This window comes from Engystomops pustulosus, chromosome 1 (genome assembly GCF_040894005.1).
Source record: "Engystomops pustulosus chromosome 1, aEngPut4.maternal, whole genome shotgun sequence".
Taxonomy (NCBI): Eukaryota; Metazoa; Chordata; class Amphibia; order Anura; family Leptodactylidae; genus Engystomops; species Engystomops pustulosus.
The window spans coordinates 152,999,598-153,022,056 of record NC_092411.1 but is presented as its reverse complement, the minus strand read 5'-3'; the positions used below and the strand labels follow the sequence as shown (position 1 = coordinate 153,022,056).

Here is a 22,459-nt window from a genome sequence, read left to right as displayed (position 1 = left end):
ACTTTCTGACACCCCCTGCAGATCCTTTTCTTGCTTCGGGTGCTCCTCTTTCGGGTCCTCTGGCTTCGTCTTCGGGTCTCTGCGCACGTCTGGCACACACAATTGTATACACAAACAATTTATACACACACAATTTTGCAGTATCGATACTTAAATCTTTATATTTCATTTATAAAACATTGACATCATTGCATGCATGGAATTTTAATTTTTCTCTATTTAATATTGCGCATAGTCCATGTTTTTAAGCCAGAGTTCATGAAAAATATATTATAAAGTTCCCATAATCTCACGTGTCTTGGCATTCGCTTGGATATGTGCATGGTGTCTGCTACATTTCTGAAGCATGGCTCTTTCTTCAGGCATGCGCACAATACCCCAAGGTGTGTACGTATACCCCTCCCTCCAGGTATCATAATTTTAAGACAAAGTACAAAAGAAATTATCTTTAATCATATAAAACAATGATCTGTATATTTAAAAAGCCCTAACTGCCAATATTCTTATGGAAATACACTAAAGTTACACTGTTCATATAAACCATCCGATTTTTTTGTTTGCACAGAAATTATCCAAAATACCTCCATCTGTAGAAATCTATTTTTAATTAGTTCTGCATCTTCTCCTCGAACCTGTTCCATGACAAGCCACCGTAAGTCCCTTACTTAATGCTTCCTCTCTGCAAAGTGTCTAGCTCAGTGATGGCAAACCTTTTAGAGGCCGAGTGCCCAAACTACAACAAAGACCCACTTATTTATCGCAAAGTGCCAACACAGAAATTTAATTTGTGATTTATACTCCGTTCTCTGTCACAGTTTTCATTGATATCAGCACCCTGAGGACACCAATAAAGCAGAAAATAGTCCCAGGTAGAGCTGTCACTTTAAAATAGCTCTGCGCACAGCAAGTCCTGGGCTGTCTGGGACTGCAAGTATATACCTGGAGTCATCTCTGGTGATGGCCTGAGTGCCCACAGAAAGGGCTCTGAGTGCCACCTCTGGCACCAGTGCCATAGGTTAGCCATCACTGGTCTAGCTACATTAGTATCATATTTTTTTTATTAACTCTTTCATTTTCCAATTTGTCTGCATCCATTCTCAAAAACTGTCCTATGGTGGAGTGATGTACATTAAGTCTTATTTTAATTCTTCTAGAAGTCTGCCCAATATATGCCATACCACATGGTCACATTAACATGTATATTACGTTCTGACTCTCACAAGTAAAGAAATCTTTGATTTCAATTTTATTTTCTTTCATAGGGTGTTTCATTTTGGCACGATAAACATGGGTATGTACCCTTTTTTCGTGTCTTTAAAAAAGTCTGCCTCGTGTGTTGTTTATCATGAATATCTGATATTATTATCTCATTTGCAATGGGCCGTCCTTTTTTATAAATAAATCTAGGAGTATCATTAAAATCAGTGCATGAAACATTACTGGAAGATTCTACATTAGAAAATAGCTTTACAGTATTACGATCAGTTTCTTTTGTGCATAATGTTTTTACAAATTTGTCATTGTCTCTTATTATTTTTTCATCTAAATAGTGGATACTGTTCTAATCTTTTTCAATCACAAACTGTATTAAAGGATGACAGGTGTTTAAATAACTTAAAAAGTTATCTTATGTCATGTTCCCTCTCCACTTTAGGCAGACATCATCCACATATCTCGTCCATAATACAATATGCTTGCTAAATGAACTGTCAAACACAAATTGGTTCTCAAAAAATGACATAAAAATGTTAGCGTAGCTAGGGGCTACACGGGACCCCATTCAGGAGCTCTGTAATTTCAGATAGTATTCTTCTCCAAATCGGAAGTCATTTTTAGAAAGTACAAACTCTAGTAGTGTCATCAAAAATAGTATACACAGGCAGTCCCCGGGTTACGTACAAGATAGGTTCTGTAGGTTTGTTCTTAAGTTGAGTTTGTATGTAAGTCGGACAACCCCAGACAAAATTTTTTTGGTCTCTGTGACAATTGGATTTTAAAAATGTTGGGTTGTCATATGAACCAGGATTAACAATAAAGCTTCATTGAAGACACCTGTGATAACTTTTACAGCTGATCATTGTAGCCCAAGGCTAAAGTACAGTTAATTACCAACATCCAGAGATCCATTTGTGACTAGGGGTCGTCTGTAAGTCGGGTGTTCTTAAGTAGGGGACCACCTGTAATCTCTTATCATATCAAAGTTATCATGCACCTTAAACCTTCAAGGGATACCAAAGAGCCAGTTTGTTAGAGGATATGCAGTACAGATAAGGATTATTTTGAAAATATGAACAAGTTGGTGGAAAAATTTGTGGCTAGAGGGTACCCTAAAAACTAGTAGTAAATGCTGGCCTTGAAGTAGCCAAAATGACACAAACAGAAGCCCGTAAAAGTAAAAAAAAAACACAAGAAAGATGAATGTTCATATCTACTTATGATAAACATGCAGAACTAAAAAAACTATTCTGAGAAATTTGCACTTATTAAAACATGATAAAACATACAAGGGAGTTTTAATGATACTCCATATATTTATTTATAAAAAAAAGGACGTTCCATTGCGAATGAGATAATAAAAATCATAAACAACACACGAGACAGACATTTTTAAAAACGCATAGAAAGAAACCCATGTTTATCGTGCCAAAATTGGTCTGCCATTATAAAAATTGGAAATAAAATTGAAATAAAAGGTTTCTTTACTTGTGAGACTCAGAACGTAATATATGTAACATGTAAGTGCCCATGTGGTATGGCATATATTGGGCAGACTTCTACAAAAAATTAAAATAAGGCCTAATGTACATCATTCCACCATAGGACAATTTTTGAAAATGAATGCAGACAAATTGTAAAATGAACGAGTTAATAAAAACATGAGACGAGTGTAGCTACACACTCTGCAGGAAGGAATCATAAAGTAGGCGACTTACGGTGGCTTTTCATCTAACAGGTTCGCGGAGAAGATGCAGAACTAATTAAACATAGATTGCTACAGATGGAGGTATTTTGGATAATTGAAAAAAAATTGCAAATGAAAAGTGCGGATGGTTTAAATGAACAGTGTAACTTTAATGTTTTTCTAAAAAAATATTTGCATATTTTTAAATATGCATATAATTGTTTTATATATTATTAAAGATAATTTGTTGTTTTGTATTTAGTGTTGTTAAAATTACGATACCTGGAGGAGGGGGTATAAGTACACACCTCTGGGTATTGTGCGCATGCCTAAAGAAGGAGCCACGCCTCCGTAACGTAGCAGACACCATGCACAGATCTAAGTGAACACCAAGTCACGTGACATTATGGGAACTTTATAATTTTTCATGAACGCTGGTTTTAAATATGGACTATGTGCAATATTGAATAGCGAACAAGGAACTTTCCATGCATGCAAAGATGTCAATGTTTTATAAATGAAATATAAAGATTTAAGTATCGTTACTACAAAATATTGTGTATATAAATGGAATACAATTACTGATAATGGTGGATTTAAAGAGTTCCCGAAACACACACAAACAGATCCCATAATACAGTGATGGCGAACCTTTTATTGGCTCAGTGCCCAAACTACAACCCAAAACCCCCTTTATTTATTGCGGGGTGCCAACCAAAAATTAAAGCAGTAACTTATTGCTCCCTGTTCTTCAACAATGTACGATCATATTGGCCTCCTGAGGACAAGATGGAAAATTTGAATCATTTTAGCTTCTTTCCAGTGTCCCATCTGTACACAGAGAATTGTGGGGCCAGCAGAAGGTCTTCCAAAGATAATTCGGTCCTGTCTACTCATTCTCTTCCTACAGTCCCAAGTAGTGAAGTATCACTTAAATATATGACTGAAAGCAGCATCTTTTAAGTTGCTTGGAACTGCAGGAAGATTCTTTGAGTCCTGTCTGGTGTGCTGGGGCAATGGCCCGGGTGCCCGCAGAAAGGGCTCTGAGTGCCGCCTCTGGCACCCGTGCCATAGGTTCGCCACCACTGCCATAATATAATAAGGGTACCATTTGTACGGCACACACAATGACATCAGCTGATTGCACCCAAAGCAAGAAGAGGACCTGTGGGGAGCGTCGGAAAGGTGTGTACATTGTTAATTTTTTTTATAGATTTGAGTATAAGCCAAGTATTTTTTCGGCATAATTATTGTGCTGAAAAACTCTGCTTATACTCGAGTATATAAGGTATATACTTGACAAAAAAAGTGAAACAACTGAAAATATGTCTTATATTCTAGGTTCTTCAAAATAGCCACCTTTTGCTTTGATTACTGCTTTGCACACTCCGGGATTTTCCTTCAAGACTGATGGAAGACCATTTCAGGTGACTTCCTCTTGTAGCTCATCAAGAGAATGCCAAGAGATGCTTAGCACCTGTTTGCCCTTTTGCTTTCACTTTGCGGTCCAGCTCACCCCAAACCATCTCAATTGGGTTCAGGTCTGGTGACTGTCTGGAGGCCAGGTCATCGCACCCCATCACTGTCCTTCTTGGTCAAATAGCCCTTACACAGCCTGGAGGTATGTTTGGGGTCATTGTCCTATTGAAAAATAAATGATGGTCCAACTAAACGCAAACTTGATGGAATAGCATGCTGCTGCAAGATGCTTTGGTCACCATGCTGGTTCAGTATACCTTCAATACCTCCGCAGCAGAGGTGACTCTTGGTCTTCCTTTCCTGGGGCGGTCCTCATGTGAGCCAGTTTCTTTGTAGTGCTTGATGGTTTTTGCAACTGCACTTGGGGACACTTTCAAAGACCTTCATTTCTTAAAGTAATGATGGCCACTCGTTTTCCTTTACTTAGATGCTTTTTTCTAGCCATAATTCAAGTTCTATTAGTATTCAGTATGACTGTGTCAGCTGTGTATCCAACTTCTGCACAACACAATTTATGGCCCCAACCACATTTATAAGGCAAAAAATCCCACTTATTAAACCTGACAGGGAACACCTCTGATATGAAAACCTTTGACTACCTCTTCAAGCTCATCAAGAGAATACCAAGAGTGTACAAATCAGTAATTAAAGCAAAAGGTGGCTACTTTGAAGAACCTAGGATATAACACATATTTTCAATAGTTTCACACTTTTTGTTAAGTATATAATTCCACACGTGTTTATTCAAAGCATTGATACCTTCAGTGTGAATCTCCAATATTTATAGTCATGAAAATACAGAAAACTGAATAAAAACAGAACTGTTCCCTAACTACTCCCATTTTCCTGCTAATTAGGTGTCCTGACTCATGTCTCCTCATTTTGACTCTTCTCTCTCCCAGGCTGCCAGTGAACCACGCCCCATTATTGTTGACTAACAGCTCAATGTCTCTTCAAATCACTGCCCTGCCTCCTTGTACTTGGGGACTGTCTGTCAATATTCAACTACAGACATATAAAGCTCTATTTACTTATAGGAAATATTGTGTCAATATTTTTACACAGTGCCTTGTGTTACATTCATGTCATGTGCCCAGAGTGACATCATCACACGTCCTTTAGCTTTCTAACAATAGGAAAACTGTATCTATGCGATCACATCATTTAAGCTATCACATGAAATCACATCAGGCTGCATGGAGGATGGAGAGGAGTGGAAGTCCATGGAGGCTGCTGTGACTTCATGTGGTCAGATACATGCATGGGGTACAGTTTGATGCCTCCCCTCTACAATTGTTTAAGTGCCACTTGTGAAGTCCCACTTCACCCCCAGTTTCTTTTCTCCCTCCTGTGTTTTGTGTATCAGCACAATAGATTTGTGCCCCTTTTATGCTCTTTCCTCCCATATCCAGTTTTAGTGCACCCTCATATGATTTGTGTCACCCTTATAGATTTTGATACACCTCATAGCTTTTGTGCCCCTACATATTTTTCTGCACCTTTTTTCTGTCTAATGTTTCATGCTTCACTAACCCCCCTTCTATGTTTTGTGCCGCCTCTGACAGTAAAAAGCATTCCAATAAAAAAAAAAAACGATGTCGCTTTCTTCCCCAAATGAGTGACAAGGAGTAAAAGCTGATACTATCATTGGAGTCTTGCTTTGGGACTCCCCTGATCAGAATTGGAGCAGGAGCTCCAATGATAATTCAGCAGTCGGGATATACTCACGTATAAGACGAGGGGGGCTTTTTTAATCAAAGCTAATGTACTAAAAAACATGGTTTATACATGAGTATATAAGGGTGGAGACATAGAACTTAACGGTCTTTGGGTGTTTCAGAATATATAGAAGTAAGGGGAATGATGGTGTCAAAGTATACTGATGTGGGGAGACAAGTGGTAAGTCTACAAAAGCGGCAGCTTAGCAATTTATAGTATATTGGAGTGAGGCACAAGGGTTCATATTCTATAGAAATTGGTGTAAATTCAGTAATATTCTTTAGTTGTGGAGTGCTAACTTTGGGATTGCAATTGATGAGTATCACAATTCTTTTATACTTAATCTCCTTTGTTAACACTGTCCAAATATCATTATGTTTAAAAAACAATCCTGATAATTGTTGAAAATAAAGGCCCCGTAATGGCAGAGGGCATAGGGCAGCGTGAGCTGTACATCCCACCCTGCACCTAACAAGTAGTATCTTGTACATTGGGGCACATTTACTTACCCGACTGAGGAGTTCATCCAAAGTGCATTGTTCCGAGGATCATGCACTCTGGCACAATTCACTAAGATCGTATGCCCGATATCCTGCATGTGTCACTTCCCCGCTCAGGTCTGTTGGAGTTCACCATCTTCTTCCTGGTGCATGTAAGTGCATTGGATGCAATTGGATTGAATGTTAAATCCCGTGCTGAGTCCGAATCAGTCAGATCATCTGCCGGCCCGCCCCCCGATTTCTGTCGCATGAAAGCTGGCGCAGCTGCACCAAAATGCGTGCGACACAATCCCCTGCTAAATACCTGTCCCAGCGGTGCAAATCCAGAAAACGTAGGGAAGCCCAACGAAAATGCGATCCGCGGACCCTTAGTAAATAAGCCCCACTGTGTCAAAAAAGTAATTCAAAGGTGCCCCGTGATATTAAAATATACATGTATGTATATCTGAATTCATTTTGAAAATTCCACTGACAAATCCAAACAAGGTTGTGGAAAGTTTTTTTGTATCCCAACTACTAGGAATGGCATTATCCCCTTTTAACTTTAAAAGGAAGTTTGTAGACACTAAAGCACCCGTATGTTCCTTGTTCCAGTGTACCAAAATGTACTGTGCTGTCTGTCCCAGGAAATAGATCTCCTGTAAAGCGCCTGATAAAACTTCGCTACCTGGACCTTTTTTTTTTTTTTTTTTTACTATATATAAATCCTTCAACCTGCTTCTGTCTACAGATTGCATTACATTTTCATGGTGTCAGTTTTACTTTAGTCTATTTAGGTGATACAGTACTTATGGGAAAATAATGTGTCCTAACATAGGCTGATACTTCCAATCTTCCTGTATATTTAAGTAAAAAATTAAAATAGAAGATAAAGTCTGTCCTACCGTTTGTCAAGCTTTGGCGGTTTCACTTCGTGGTCTTCACTTGTCATGTTCAAAGCACGGTGTATTTTCTGTAAATATGTAAAAATGTAGGTTAAAATATATATGGGCCAAAACAGGCATGCTCAAACAGAGAAGATTCAGCTTGTTATTTGAAGTCATTCTGTACTTCTTGTGGTGGCTGTTCTGGTTTTTGAGCTTAGCACCAATGAGACAGATGTAGTAGCCGCTACTACTAAAAGTATGAAGCTGTGTCTGATAAACAATAAATGTAAGAGGGTGCCTGGTAGAACACCATGAACCTCGGAAACAGCTGACTTGTGGCCTGGCTGTTATGACAAATTGGTGGGCCTGATGCAAATCTAACAAAGGTGTCACCTCCCCCCTCCAGAGGACAAACATATATAGAATGATCATTTACCTGGATGTTTTATGCTCTCATACGTTTCAACCGTAAACTCAACATTTACAAACAAACTTTAACTAAACTCAAAGTTCCAGGTAGTACCTTTAGTTGGGTCACCCATTTCATCTTATTGTGCACCACTATGACACCATATACTTCTCAGACCCATGCTGCAAAGTTCCAGAAGCAGAGCTGGCTCATTTAGAAGATGACAGCTTTCTCCATCATGAGCTGCTAAGCGAGATCTCTCAGAGGCTTCATATAGGGGGAGAACACTATCCTTTTCATCTTATGCATTTATGATATGTCTACATGACTAGTTGCCATACATGAGCTGTCCTCTTCTATTATGTCTGTGGGAGCTTCAGAATTTGTGGAGTTGGATTGTTCAGCTACTTTCAGAACTCCCACAGACATGGACGGCGGGGCCAGACATGTACAGAAATCTCTCTATTCTCCGAGACACGATCTCTGTTCTAGACACATATGCAGTGTTCTGGGGCCGAGACCTCCACACTTAAATATGTGTCTATACATTACACATATGACACCTCTAAATCATAAGGAGGGCTGATTCATTAAAAGCCTACTGGCAAATACGCCTTAGCAGGATTATATGCCCCCAATTTTCAGAAGATCCTTGGATCAAAGAAACGCTTTGAACCTCAAACTTTTCAATATGGTATATGTATTGTTGGGGGTGACTTAACTGTTGTTTAGAATCTTTCCATAGCACTTCCTCATGCTCATTTCCAGAAGATCCCTGGATCAAAGAAACATTCTGAACCTCAAACTTTTCAATCTGGGATATGCATTGTTGGAGGTTACCTAAACTTTTGTTTAAAGCCTTCCCATAACTCTTCCTCAACTTAAATTTTTTTCCAATATGTCCTTACAAAATGTGTGGTGTACTTTCCAACCTAATTATAATGAGTACATGTTTCACTCTTCCACTCCACACAAATCATATCAAAAACTTGACTATCTCTTCACTTCCATGTCATTCACTCCTTCATTAATAGCATCACTGTTTCAGACCAAGCACTAGTGACTTTATCCATTGTAATCTCCTCCCTGCTCTGCTGTCATCCTTTGTGTAGACTGAATGAAACATTACTTTCTAACACCACTCGTAAAGCTAAAATCAGTGATGCTCTTGCCTACCTATGGCAGGTCCATTCTAACACTGACACCCCACACCCGTTTATTTGGGAAGCTTACAAGGCAGTACTTAGGGGAAAGATCATATCTGTAGGACCTTACATTAAGAAAGAGAGACAAAGATATATGCAAGACACTAAATCTAAATTTAAAAGGGTCGGTCGAACATTACATCACACTAAGCATTTGGTTACAAATACAAGTCTTACTTAATGTGAAAGCGGCCAACTCCTATTTTGTATGCACAACATAAAATGTATGTTCATGGTACAAGGGGTTCCAAACTTATGTCTATTATGGCCAAGCACAGGAATAGACTTTCATAAAATAGATCATATCTAAACAGGGAAATATTTTCTCAGACTGTGCAGAATTCCCTGATGAGAACCTCAACAGCATAACCAGGGCCGGCTCCAGGTTTCAGTGGGCTCCTGGGCGACAGTGTCTCACTGGGCCCCTTAGCAGTGAACTCATGTGGTGCCATTAAAACGCAAAACCTTAAGATACGAATATTAATATACACCCCCCAGTCAGGCACCATTAAATAATATACTCCCCTCCCCAGCCAGAATACAGTAATAAATATACCCACCAGGCTCCAATATACACCCCCCCCCAGGCTCCATTATTAATATACACCCCCCTCCCCCGCAGGCTCCATTAATTAATATACACCCCACCCCAGGCTCCATTAGTTATTATACACCACCCCCACCCAGGCTCCATTAATTAATATACCCCTCCCCCAGGCTCCATTAATTAATATACCCCCCCAGGCTCCATTAATTAATATACCCCCCCAGGCAACATTAATTAATATACACACCCCCCCGGCTCCATTCATATATATAAGCCCCCACCACCACCACCCAGGCTCCATTCATTTATATAAGCCCCCCCCACCACCACCCAGGCTCCATTCATTTATATACACCCCCCCCCCCCCACCCCAGGCTCCATTCATTTATATACACCGCACACCCCCAGGCTCCATTCATTTATATAAGCCCCCACCACCACCACCCAGGCTCCATTCATTTATATACACCCCCCCCACCCCAGACTCCATTAATTTACATACACCCCCCCCCCCCAGGCTCCATTAATTTATATACACCCTCCCCCACCCCCCAGGCTCCATTAATTTATATACACCCTCCCCCACCCCAGGCTCTATTCATTTATATACACCCCCCACCAGCCTCCATTAATATATATACACCCCCCCCCCACCAGGCTCCATTAATTTATACACCCCCCCCCCCCACACACACAAAACCCTCCATTAATTAATATACCCCCCCAGACAGGCTCCATGAATTAATAAAAAACACATTATTGGTGACCAGATAAAAATAATAAACGCTAACTTACCTGAAGCGTTGCACACATCTTCTACATCTTCCAAGTGACAGCAGTGTCTACCGTGCAGCAGCAGGGACGCTGGCGGCGTGACGTCATCACGTCGGCAGCGTCCTGCACAGTATTAGACGCTCCGCAGCAGAAATACATCGGCCGCGCCGATGCACTTATATTGTGTGAGGGTCCACTTGCGGTGCCACCCCCTGTCAGCCGCGCCGGCACTGTGAGTACGGCGCTTCTCTCAATTACATCGGCGAAGTATGCTGATGTAATTGAGCTTACTTATGTTGCCAGTTTGTGCCGTGGGCCCCTCTGGGACCTCTGGGGCCCGGCACTTGCTCGGGTAAGCCGGGTGCTGGCGCCGACCAAGAGCATAACGCAATTCCTTAATAACCTTCAACTCCTGACCCTTTCTCTTTTACAAACAGAGTCTTGGCTACTCTTGGCTTCACAGTCTCATACCTAAAGAGTGCACTAAAAGAGACCCCTTGCACAGAAAAGCTTGGGTTTAGATGGTTTCCCAGGGGCCCGTTATAAAACTTTTTTTTCTCCAAAATCTCCTTAATCTCCTTTAACTTCTTTTGCTCCTCCTCTACATTTCCACATCAACATCTCCAGGAACATATTACAGTATTGTCCAAGGATGGCAAAGACGCGTTATAGCCCTGAATCATTGCTTAATGGCGACATTAAGTTGGATTTGTATCTAAAAGAGAGTGTAAAGATACCGGCAACAAATTATTTATGGTGCAAATTTGCAGTGGAACGCAGAGTTTTGTGTCACGACGGACATAATGCAGCCGCGACACGAAACTGGTGCAAACAATTCATAAATACATGTGCAAGCAATTTGATCCAGTACATTAGGTCTAACACCACCCCGCTTAGCCGTACACTGGTGCAGAAAATGTGTTAGACCGAGTGGACTAGATCTTGATGACTCAGGCACTTTGGTATACCATAGGCAGTCAAAATGCTTTTACCTTACAGACTTTCATTTTGTGTCACAAAATGTCATTCTTTGTTTAATATATGTCAGTCAAACCAACCAACGAAAAGCTTCTTTTAATCACAGGTTATTGAGACTGCATTGAAGCTATAAGCCACACCTCTGCTCCCATGCTGGAACTTGTCTTTAAGCCCCTACTCTGACTGCTTAATGGCAGAGAGTGACTGACCTCTATTTGTACTTGCTATAGTCTGTAAGCTCCTCCCCTTCCTCCTTTTTGGCAGGAAGTGACTGCCCCGATGTCTTTGCACTGGCTATAGTCCTTTTCTTTCTCCTTTGTGGCAGGAAGTTATGGTTCTCCCTGTAAGCTCCTCCCCTTTCTCTTTTGTGACAGGAAGTGACTTCTCTATCTGCCCTGGCTGTAGTATTTAAGCTTCTCCCCTTCTCCTTTGTGGCAAAAAATTACTGACCTCATGTCTCTGCACTTGTTGTAGTATATGGAGCGAAATATACTTCTAAACTGTGCCACATAAGCAGAGATATGTATTGTTAGCTAAGGCAGTATAGAAGAGGAGGAACTGTGTAGATAGGACATGCATGTTCTGCCTTGGGGAGGGGTAACATTCATTCATTTTCATGTTATCAACCCTCCTTCCCTTATAAATCAGCATATTTGCTCTACGATTTTCACAGGGGTTTTCATTCTCCGTAACGGAGTGAGAAACGCATTTGCTCCTCTAATGTCTCCATTGCGCCTCTTCCTGCCACATATTTACTCCGGGACACAGACGATTAACAGCACTTGCTTGCTTATTGTAAAGAAAAGTTACACCAAACATGTAACTCACATAAATATAGATTTTACATTGTCTGTCCCCTAGTTATGTCTGATCTTTAGTGCAAAATAGGTTCTTCTCTGTCTCCTACATATTTAGATCAGATGGTGAAAGAGATCTAATCAGCCATATATATAATTAGTATTCTGTAACTGTACATGTTGACTACACATGTTTCAAAGTTATTGCTGTAGCCAGTGGTGGATTAAGTGTCCCATGGGCCCAGGGCTGTTCAAACGTCTAGGGCCCCCCCCCCCCAGAATCCAAACCAACCTCGTGGCCCAAAGCCTAATCTCCACGTCCCAATGATACCACCACAGCCCATACTGGCCCTGTTTTAATGAAATGTCCACTGCAGAGCCCCCTTTTAGAGAAATGTCCAGAGCGGAGCCCCCAAGTGGATGTTAAATAGGGCCAAAAGAATAGTAGACAATAAGGACTTATTGCTAGCAACAACTGAATTCAGGGGTGGCAATCATTCCACTTTTTGTCCCACTTTGCTGGCTGGTTTATCTATTGATATATTTTACAAGCAGGTCTGTAGGGATGTTAAAACCTTAATCTAGCCTACTCATGATTCAAATATGCCCATCGAAGAATGGAAGGCGTTGCAAAGGTTGATAAAAGAGAAATCATTTATCATAAAACCAGCCGACGTTTCCCTATTACATACAGTTCCGAGACGTGCAGTAGAAAAAAAGATTTTGTTGGAAAAGACAGCTGAAAAACTCCTTCCCATGTTTCACGAGAAGCCTTCTTGGTACTTCCTCCCAAAGATTCATAAGTCTCTGAGCTGACCTCCCAGCCATCCTATAGTCACAGGGATCGGCTCTTTATCAAAATTTTTGGATTGGTTATTGAAACCCATTCTGATGGATATTCCGTCGTACTTGAAGGATACCAATTCATTTTTATGGGCAGTTGAATGTTTCCCCTGGCGTAAGATCCTCAAACTTCTTTCAATAGACGTAGAGAGCCTCTATACGAGGATCCCACGTCAAGAAGGGGTTGAAGTTATATGCTTAGTCCTATATAAAGCAGGCAAGAGTGAGGCCCCGGTTGAATTTGTCCGTGAAGCTCTAATGTTCATCTTAACCCATAATGTCTTTTTGTTCAATAACCAATGGTTTAATCAGGTTATCCGCACGGCCATGGGCACAGCGGTCGCATGTACCTTTGCTAATATATTTTTGGCAGTACTCGAAAGTAGGTTCATCCTCAATACTGATAATCCATTTATTTAATATATACATATTTATTTGAGGTACATCAATGATATGTTCATGGCCTGGTCTGGATCTGAACAGGAATTTTGTGACTTGGTAAATTTCTTGAGGGCAATAAAATGAACATGCACTTCACGAGTAATTTTGGGAACAAGCATTTAGAATTTTTGGGCGTCAAAGATCGTATCCAAGTAAGTGGGTTCTGTAAACCAACAGCTATGAATGCGTTACTCCACTATAATAGCGTCCATCCCAATCATGTGAAAAAGGCCGTACTATACGGCCAATTTGTCTATCTGAGATGCATAAATGATACAGACAAGTCTTTTCAGAGAAAAGCAGTAGAATTAAGGGACAGGCTAAGGGTTAGGGGGTACCCAGATGACATTGTCATAAAGGAATTTGAGAAAGCATCACAGCTAGATAGAAACCAATTACTACACAGAAACAGTAATAAGAAAAATAACAGAGATAGATTCACTTTCACCTTTGATTTGGTCCAAATGAAAATAAAATCCATAAAGCCATTAGAACAGGATCCCGAACTAAAGAAGGTCACAGCAGATAGACCAATAGTGGCCTTGGACGAAACCCTACCATGAGAAATCTCTTAGTTAAAAGAAGATTTAGTGACACTAAGACTACATGGTTAGACAGTGAGATTCCAAAAGGCAACTTTGCATGCCACTATTGTAATTTCTGTAGATTTCATTTGAGAACAAAAACCTTCCAGATGGGGGGCATCACCACAACAGTGAAACAGTTTATCAGCTGTAAAACCGGTTACGTTGTCTATGTGATTTTTTTGCCCTTGTAGACGGTCCTACATTGGCAAAACAATTAGACCCCCTATATATTAGATTTCGAGAACACCATCGTTCCGTTACCTCAGGAAAAGGTTCCCAAAGACTGATACAACACGTGCGTACAGTACATGCAGGTGTTCCTAACACTCTCCTTTGTAGGCATTGAAAGAGTAATGGTAAACACGAATGGAGGGGATAGGCACAGAGAATTGCTTTGTTGTGAAGCGAGAAGGATCCTCAAAACAGAAGCAAAAGGCCTCATACGGTTAAATGATAACGATGTGGCAGTTTTCCTTTAATGCAAACAAGTGAAAGTTTTGTTTTGTAATATAGAAAATAATTACTGTATGTTCCGGCGTATAAGACGACCTGGTGTATAAGACGACCCCCCATACTTTCCTGTTAAAATATAGAGTTTAAGATATATTCGCCGTATAAGACTACCCCTTTTCAAACCCCTTTTCAAACGCATACAAAACACCGGTAAAAATTAAAAAAAAAACTGATTTGAATTTAACATGGTCCTTTTTTTAATTTAAATTCTTATGACATGCAGGTATATAGCAGGAAAACTGTCGCTCATAAACATAAGGCATACAACAACAACATTACCATCGTCCATTTTACTGTAAATGTTACCATACTGTAACTTAAATTTTTATTTTATTAAATATTCCATGCCATGTATTCAGAAGCGGGAAAAAAATTCCAAATGCAATGAAAATGGTGAAAAAACGCATTTGCGCCATTTTCTTGTGGGCTTGGATATTACGTCTTTCACTGAACGCCCCAAATGACATGTCTACTTTATTCTTTTTTTGATTTTGCCAACTTCTGGCGCTAATAACTTTTTTATACTTTGGTGTACGGAGCTGTGGGTGGTGTAATTTTTTGCGAAATTTGATAATATTTTCAATGATATAATTTTTAGGACGGTACGACCTTTTGATCACTTTTTATAGATTTTTTTATATTTTTCAAAATGGCAAAAAAGTGCCATTTTCGACTTTGGGCGCTATTTTCCGTTACGGAGTTAAACGCATTGAAAAACCATTATCATATTTTGATAGATTGGGCATTTTCGGACGCGTCGATACCTGATGTGTTTATGATTTTTACTGTTTATTTATATTTATGTCAGTTCTAGGGAAAGGGGGGTGATTTGAAATTTTAGGTTTTTTTATTATAATTTTGTTTTTTTAACTTTTTTTTATTTTTATTTTTACTATTTTTCAGACTCCCTAGGGTACTTTAACCCTAGGCTGTCTTATCGATCCTATCATATACTGCCATACTACAGTATGGCAGTATATGGGGATTTTCCTCCTCATTCATTACAATGTGCTATCAGCACATTGTAAAGAATGGGTTAAAACGAAATAGGCTCGGGTCTTCGGAAGACCCGAGGCTACCATGGAGACAGATCGCCGCCCCCGATGACGTCACGCGGAGCGGCGATCCCAGGTAAGATGGCGGCGCCCATGCGCCGCTATCTTTTTGAGGCTGCCGGCAGCTGTGTCGGCAGCCATCACTGTAAAAACACCCACGATCGGTGCTAGCACTGATCGCGGGTGTTACCGGTAAGCCTTTGCTGCAATATGCAGCAAAGACTTACCGGCTATGGAGAGGGCTCAGCCCGTATAAGACGACCCCAGACTAGACAGAAGAATTTTCTGTCTTCAAAAGTCGTCTTATACGCTGGAATATACGGTACTTTGCATTTACCTCAGGGTCACATTGCAATTTTGTAGTTGTTTTTAATAGTATCTGATGTTATTATTGTAAAGGCAGGACACAAACAAGGACAATGAGCCCTGGCACTGAGACCCCCAATCTGTCCCTACCTACTTATTGGGTCCCCCCTAAATGGAGGCCAATTACTGGGCGACATTCCCTCCCCGGGTAAGATGTGAACACGTAACAAGACAAATAAACATAATAAGGCAAGGTATACAATCCGAGTAGGCAACAGTGGGGAACAACAATAACCAAATCACAATCCAAATTGAGTAGTCAAGATACAGGCAAGAGACTGCCGGATGACCAAAACTCAGTGTCTCCTGATCCTACCAGCACGGATAGAGAAGACAGCAGGTGCAGACATGACAATTATGACATTATATAAGATTTTTATCACTTACCTGTGCAATAGCGGTGATGTCACATGCCTTGATCGGCCGGGGATGTGTTTGTTTTCCTCTCCCAGCTGATCAGGTCAGGTGATGCAGCACACACCTCCCGTCACATGACACATGGCAACGAGTGACGTCAACATGTGAGTATTTAATTATCCACATTCGTTGGCAACCCTCATATGGCTAGACGAACTGCAGGAGTACACCAAACGGTCCGTCATTGAAAATTATGGCTTGCTACACTTCCCTGTCCTATGAATCTTACTAAATAAAGAAGAAAGTGACGCAACTTTTGTCTTTTTTACTATACTGATATGCATGCTGCAGTCGGCTGAGCACCACCCGTGAACTTTATATGCACTCGGGATATGCAATAGTGCCTTTGCCATCATTTTTCATTTAAACACAAGTCTGGTAGTGCCAGCGGTTTTCCGAATTGGTGTGAACACCCTCCTTGAACTTTACTGTTTTATCTATGTTTCTTTTCCTGTGTTGCCTGTCTTTGGTCCAGGAAGGATCTTTACCATGGTAAATACTCCACATGCTAACAAGCCTGGTGAGCGGACATTATATTTACCTTTAAAGTCCCTCTGCAGAGCCCACCTTTAATGAAATGGCAACAGCAGATGTTTCCTTGTCACGGGTGCCCCCGTGTTCCTTGTCTCGGATCGCAGCCACACCCGTGCCCTCCTGTGTGGCGCTGCCCCGTCCCCAAGCCCGCACTTACCTCTCACTAGGGAGCGCGTGCCGCCTCTCCAGGATTTAAGGGGCCAGTGTCCTGGTGATTGGCGCTGGTCGACTCCGGCTCTGCTATATAATCTGGCCGCTACCATCATTTCCCGCCAGATCTTCAGCCATTTCCTGTGAAGTGAAAGCCCTCCTGTGTTCCAGTCTGTTCCTGCATTCCTGTTCCGTTTGCCTGCTCCCATGTTCCTGCCATGAAATCCAGTGTTCCTTCCAGCGCTGTTCTCCCGCTTGTCTTTCCCAGGCTCGGACTGTGTCCTGCATTACTACCTTGGCTGCCTCCCACGGTGGTCCAGAGGGTCCACAGACCCAGAACCCTGACAGTAAGATCCGGCCATGGACCCCACCAAGGAGTCACCTCCAGAACGGATTGATCTTCGCAGCGTTGTTGCCTGGCAGTCTCAACAGATTGCTGCCGGACAGGAGAACTTCTAGGCAAAGTTGCAGTTGCGCTTCAAAGCTGCTTGACTCAGAGCAACAGGCTCCTGTGACTTCTCCAGTCTCTCCGGCATTTCCTCCGGGAGCAAAACCAAGGCTCAGAATTTCTATTCCAGACAATTATGACGGCGACCCCAAATTTGTTACTGGCTTTATTACCCAGTACTCCCTGCACATTGAATTTATGCCATCCCAGTTGGTCACCGAACACTCCAAGGTGGCATTTATTGTCAGTTTGCTCTCCAAAAAGGCCCTGGCCTGGGCTACTTCTTTATGGGACAGAGGCGATCCAGTCACGGCCACCCATGCTGCGCTACTGGCTGAATTCCGGTCTGTGTTTGAGGAACCCGCACAAGATTTCTCAGCTGAAAAGACGCTTCTGAACCTGCGCAAAGGAGACTCATCTGTGGGGAATAAACTGTCACATCCTGCACCCTGGCTTCCGAGCTCTCCTAGAACGATGCGGCCTTGTCACCAACTTTCAAAAAAGGACTGTCTCCCCAGGTCAAAGACCAGGTCAAAGACTCGCTGCCCGTGATCTGCCAGCTACTCTGAGTGGTCTCATCACCCTGGCCACTTGGATAGACTTGCGGTTCACGGAGGGTGCTGAAGAATTGCATCACATGCAACTGCAGCTCCGCTTCCTCAATTACTTCGCTTGGCTACGGTTTTCCAAAAGCCGAGATTTAAACAGATGTTAAAAAAAACATGAGTGTGTTAATGAGAAAAATGCAAGTCTGAAAAAACCCATTAATCAAAATGGGTGAGAGTGCAATGCAAGTTCTGCGCATCAAAAGCACGCACAAAACACACCTGTGAAATATGCAAGTATGAAAGGGGCCTTAATGAAATGCATAAACAGCCCCCCAAAAATGAAATACCCACAGCAGGGCCCCTTCTTTTACAGACATGTCCGCATAAGCCCCTTGGAAAAATAACCTGCTATACTTACCGTTGGCGTCTTCTCTACATGGCTCCATCTTCTCCATTTCCGGCCTGCGTGCAACACTATGATGTCATGTGGCCGCGATCCCGACACGTCATAGTGATGCACGCAGGGAGAAGACTAAGGTGAGTATACAGTCATGGCCAAGTTTTGAGAATGGCACAAATATTATATTTTCACATGATCTGTTGCCCTCTTGTTTTTATATGTGTTTGTCCGATGTTTTTATCACATACAGAAATACAAGTACAATCATATTATGAGTAACAAAAGCTTTTATTGACAGAATGAGTTAATGCAGCAAGTCAATATTTGCAGTGTTGGCCCTTCTTCTTCAAGACCTCTGTAATTCTCCCTGGTATGCTCCCAATCAACTTCTCGACCAAATCCTGGCTGATAGCAGTCCATTCTTGCACAATCAATGCTTGCATTTTGTCACAATTTGTTTATTTCTGTTTCCACCCGTCTCTTGATGATTGACCATAAGTTCTCAGTGGGATTAAGATCTGGGGAGTTTCCAGGCCATGGACCCAAAATCTCTATATTTTGTTCCCTGAGCCATTTAGTTATCACCTTTGCTTTATGGCAAGGTGCTCCATCATGCTGGAAAAGGCATTGTTGATCACCAAACTGCTCTTGGACGGTTGGGAGTATTGCTCTTGGAGGACATTCTGGTACCATTCTTTATTCATGGATGTGTTTTTAGGCAAGACTGTGAGAGAGCCGATTCCCTTGGCTGAGAAGCTACCCCACACATGAATGGTTGCAGGATGCTTTACAGTTGGCATGAGACAAGGCTGGTGGTATTGCTCACCTTGTCTTCCCCGAACAAGCTGTTTTCCAGATTCATCAGAGAAAATGACTTTACCCAGGCCTCAGCAGTTCACTCCCTGTACCTTTTTCAGAATATCAGTCTTTCCCTGATGTTTTTTCTGGAGAGAAGTGACTTCTTTGCTGCCCTCCTTGACACCAGGCCTTGCTCCAAGAGTCTCCGCCTCACAGTGCGTGCAGATGCACTCACACCTGCCTGTTGCCATTCCTGAGCAATCTCTGCACCACTTGCAGCCCGATCCCGAAGCTGAAACACTTTTAAGAGATGGTCCTAGCGCATGCTGGTCCTTCTTGGGCGCCCTGGGGCCTTTTTGGCAACAAAGGAACCTTTCTCCTTGAATTCCTTGATGATGCGATAGATTGTTGACTGAGGGGCAATCTTTGTAGCTGCGATACTCTTACCTGTTAGGCCACTTTTGTGAAGTGCAATGATGACTGCACGTGTTTCTTTAGAGATAACCATGTTTAACAGAAGAGAAACAATGATGCCAAGCAACAGCCTCCTTTTAAAGTGTCCAGTGGTGTGATTCTTACTTAATCATGACAGATCGATCTCCAGCCCTGTCCTCATCAACACCCACACCTGTGTTAATGGAGCAATCACTGAAATTATGTTAGTCAATTATCATGTGGCCAATTGTGTCTGCGGCATCTATTTCTTGTGCACAGACACCCCTATTGTTAGTGATCTCTTTTGTTTTTTCTTAAATTTTTTTATAAAGAAGAAAAAAACATCCAAACTTTTTTAGTTCCCTTTATTTTGCTATTTAGCTTTGTTATTTTATATATCATCCTGAGTCTGTAACCTTTTTCTGCAGGAAGATGGCACTGTGTGATTAAAAGTAAATTATTTGCAGTTGTGTGTTACTGCGTTAAAGATGTAAGTAACAAGAAATTACGGCAGTCATAAAATTTTACTGGAAAAGCTTTTCAGCGATTAAGCTGTGTGAAACGCTAAATACTGGTCTTGAAGACTGTTCAATAAGAAACTAACGTTAGTATAGGCAAATTTAGCATTAGATTTAAAATAGCAAAAAGTAGAGTATAGATAGTGAACATATTGGGGCTCATTTACTAAGGGACCGGGGACCGCACAAATGTCGGATATTCCAACGATTTCCAATTTCGCTGCATTTAAAAGGTTATCTTGTTGCACCCAAATGGATTCTGGCACAATCGCACTGGCTTTCATGCGACACAAATCGGGGGCCATCGGACAATCTGACGGAGACAGACTAAGCGCGGGATTTAACTTAAAAATTGTGTGGCAAGCCATGCACTCACATACACCGGGAGGAAAATGGTGAACTCTGGCGGACCTGAGCGGGGAAGCGACACATTCAGCAAGTCGGACGCACGATCTTCTTGAATTGCGGCACAGTGCATTGTCGTCGGACAATCCTTTTTTGGGAGATTTTGGGATCTCCTCCGGATCGGGTAAGTAAATGTGCCCCATTGTATTTTAAATTAAGAATCCGAAAGGAGATGTTTAAGTCCATTCAACTTTGCAGAGGTGTAACTAGAAGAGGCTGGGCCCCCTTCTCCTTAAAAAATACATGCATATTTATACATACACATTTACACAATATCAATTATTTATACACTCGTACACGTGTCTACTCATTCATACACACGTAAATATATGCAGTATATACACATATAATTTACAACAGATATACAGTATATATATACACACATATATATTTAATATACACACGCATCCAGTATATACAGCATACACACACATCCAGTATATACAACATACACACAGATAGACAGCATATATACACACATCCTGTATATACACAAAGATATACAACATATACACACATTATTAACAAATTATAATTCAGCTGTCCGTTCTGGGCCCAAGGGGCGCTCCTTAAATCAGTGTTCTGGCCTCCTGCTAGTTAAGTTAATAAATTATACTTTGCTGGACAATAGAATGACACAACTGTGTACATAGTACACCAGGCATACCTCACTCCAATACGTTTATACAGAATGGGACGTGCATCTAACACTGCCTGTCCATTATGTGGCTCCCTGGAAGCCGATTTCTGGCACATGTACCTGGTGTATCCCCCATTGCAAACAGGTAACTGTCTTCCTTTCTGATTTACTCTCCTTGAGAGTGTGTTGTAGCCCCTAAATATGCCTGCTTGGATTATTGTCAGAAGAGACCTGGTCACACTATCATAGAATCTTTCTACAAGAATCCCTTTTCATGGTCAGGCAATGTATTGCTCTGAGATGGTACGATCCCAACACACCCACACTGAGGATGTGGAAATCTTACATCAATGAGATGCTCACCTATGAGTCTCGAATTTTCAAGCACAGGATCAACTCATATATGAGGAACATGGTGCGACTCTAACCGTATCAATTACTCCCCGAGACGCACTTTCTAGCCTTAAACACTTAGACACTTTATGCCTTAGACATAATGGGGCTCATTTACTAAGGGTCTGTACGGCGCATTTTTAGCGCCGCATTTAACAGGAGTTTTGGTGTTTTGGCACATCGGCATCGGCTTGCATGTGACACAAATCTGGGGGCAGGCCGTCGGACAACCCGACGGATTCGGACTACCCAGGGGATTTAACATTTTGATTTGTGTCGCAAGCACCGGGAAGAAGAAGGTGAACTCCCGCAGACCTCGGCAGGGAAGCGTGCCAGACTTCATCTTCGTCGGACCGTCCGAATCGGGGATCGCGACGGGACCAGGTAAGTAAATTTGCCCCATTCTCTGAGATTCCCCCTTCCAATCGATGTAATTGTACACCTCTGCTGGGTGTGAGGGTCCCAGTACACATTACCCCAGGTTCTAATTTAGTGTCTGCAGGATAAGGTCATGTCAGGAAACCAGTCTAAACTTGTTTGTTACATTTTTTTTTTTTGTACACATTTTAATTCACACATGTTTTCACTGTTGTATGTTGGATTCTGTACATTGCATTGTTCATTTTGTGTGGTGTGCTTGTAATTTTTTTAATAAACAGTTAAAAAAAAAAAATTATACTTTGCCATCCATTACTTCACCCGGGTCCCATAGCAGCTGTAGTTACGCCATTGGGCAAATGTATCTTAGTTTTGGCTTTGCGCTGCTGTTTTTTTTCTGGTCAGATGTGGCTT

The 22,459-nt window shown here is 41.6% G+C and overlaps 1 protein-coding gene across 1 annotated transcript in view; it reads right to left on the bottom strand.

The window, feature by feature from the left end:
* Positions 1 to 22,459, bottom strand: part of GRIN3B (glutamate ionotropic receptor NMDA type subunit 3B) — a 76,066-nt gene that overhangs the window by 7,847 nt on the left and 45,760 nt on the right. Inside the window, exon 8 of the mRNA XM_072111385.1 lies at positions 7,485 to 7,552. Coding sequence (XP_071967486.1) covers positions 7,485 to 7,552 — 68 coding nt within the window. The remainder of the gene's footprint in view (positions 1 to 7,484; positions 7,553 to 22,459) is intronic.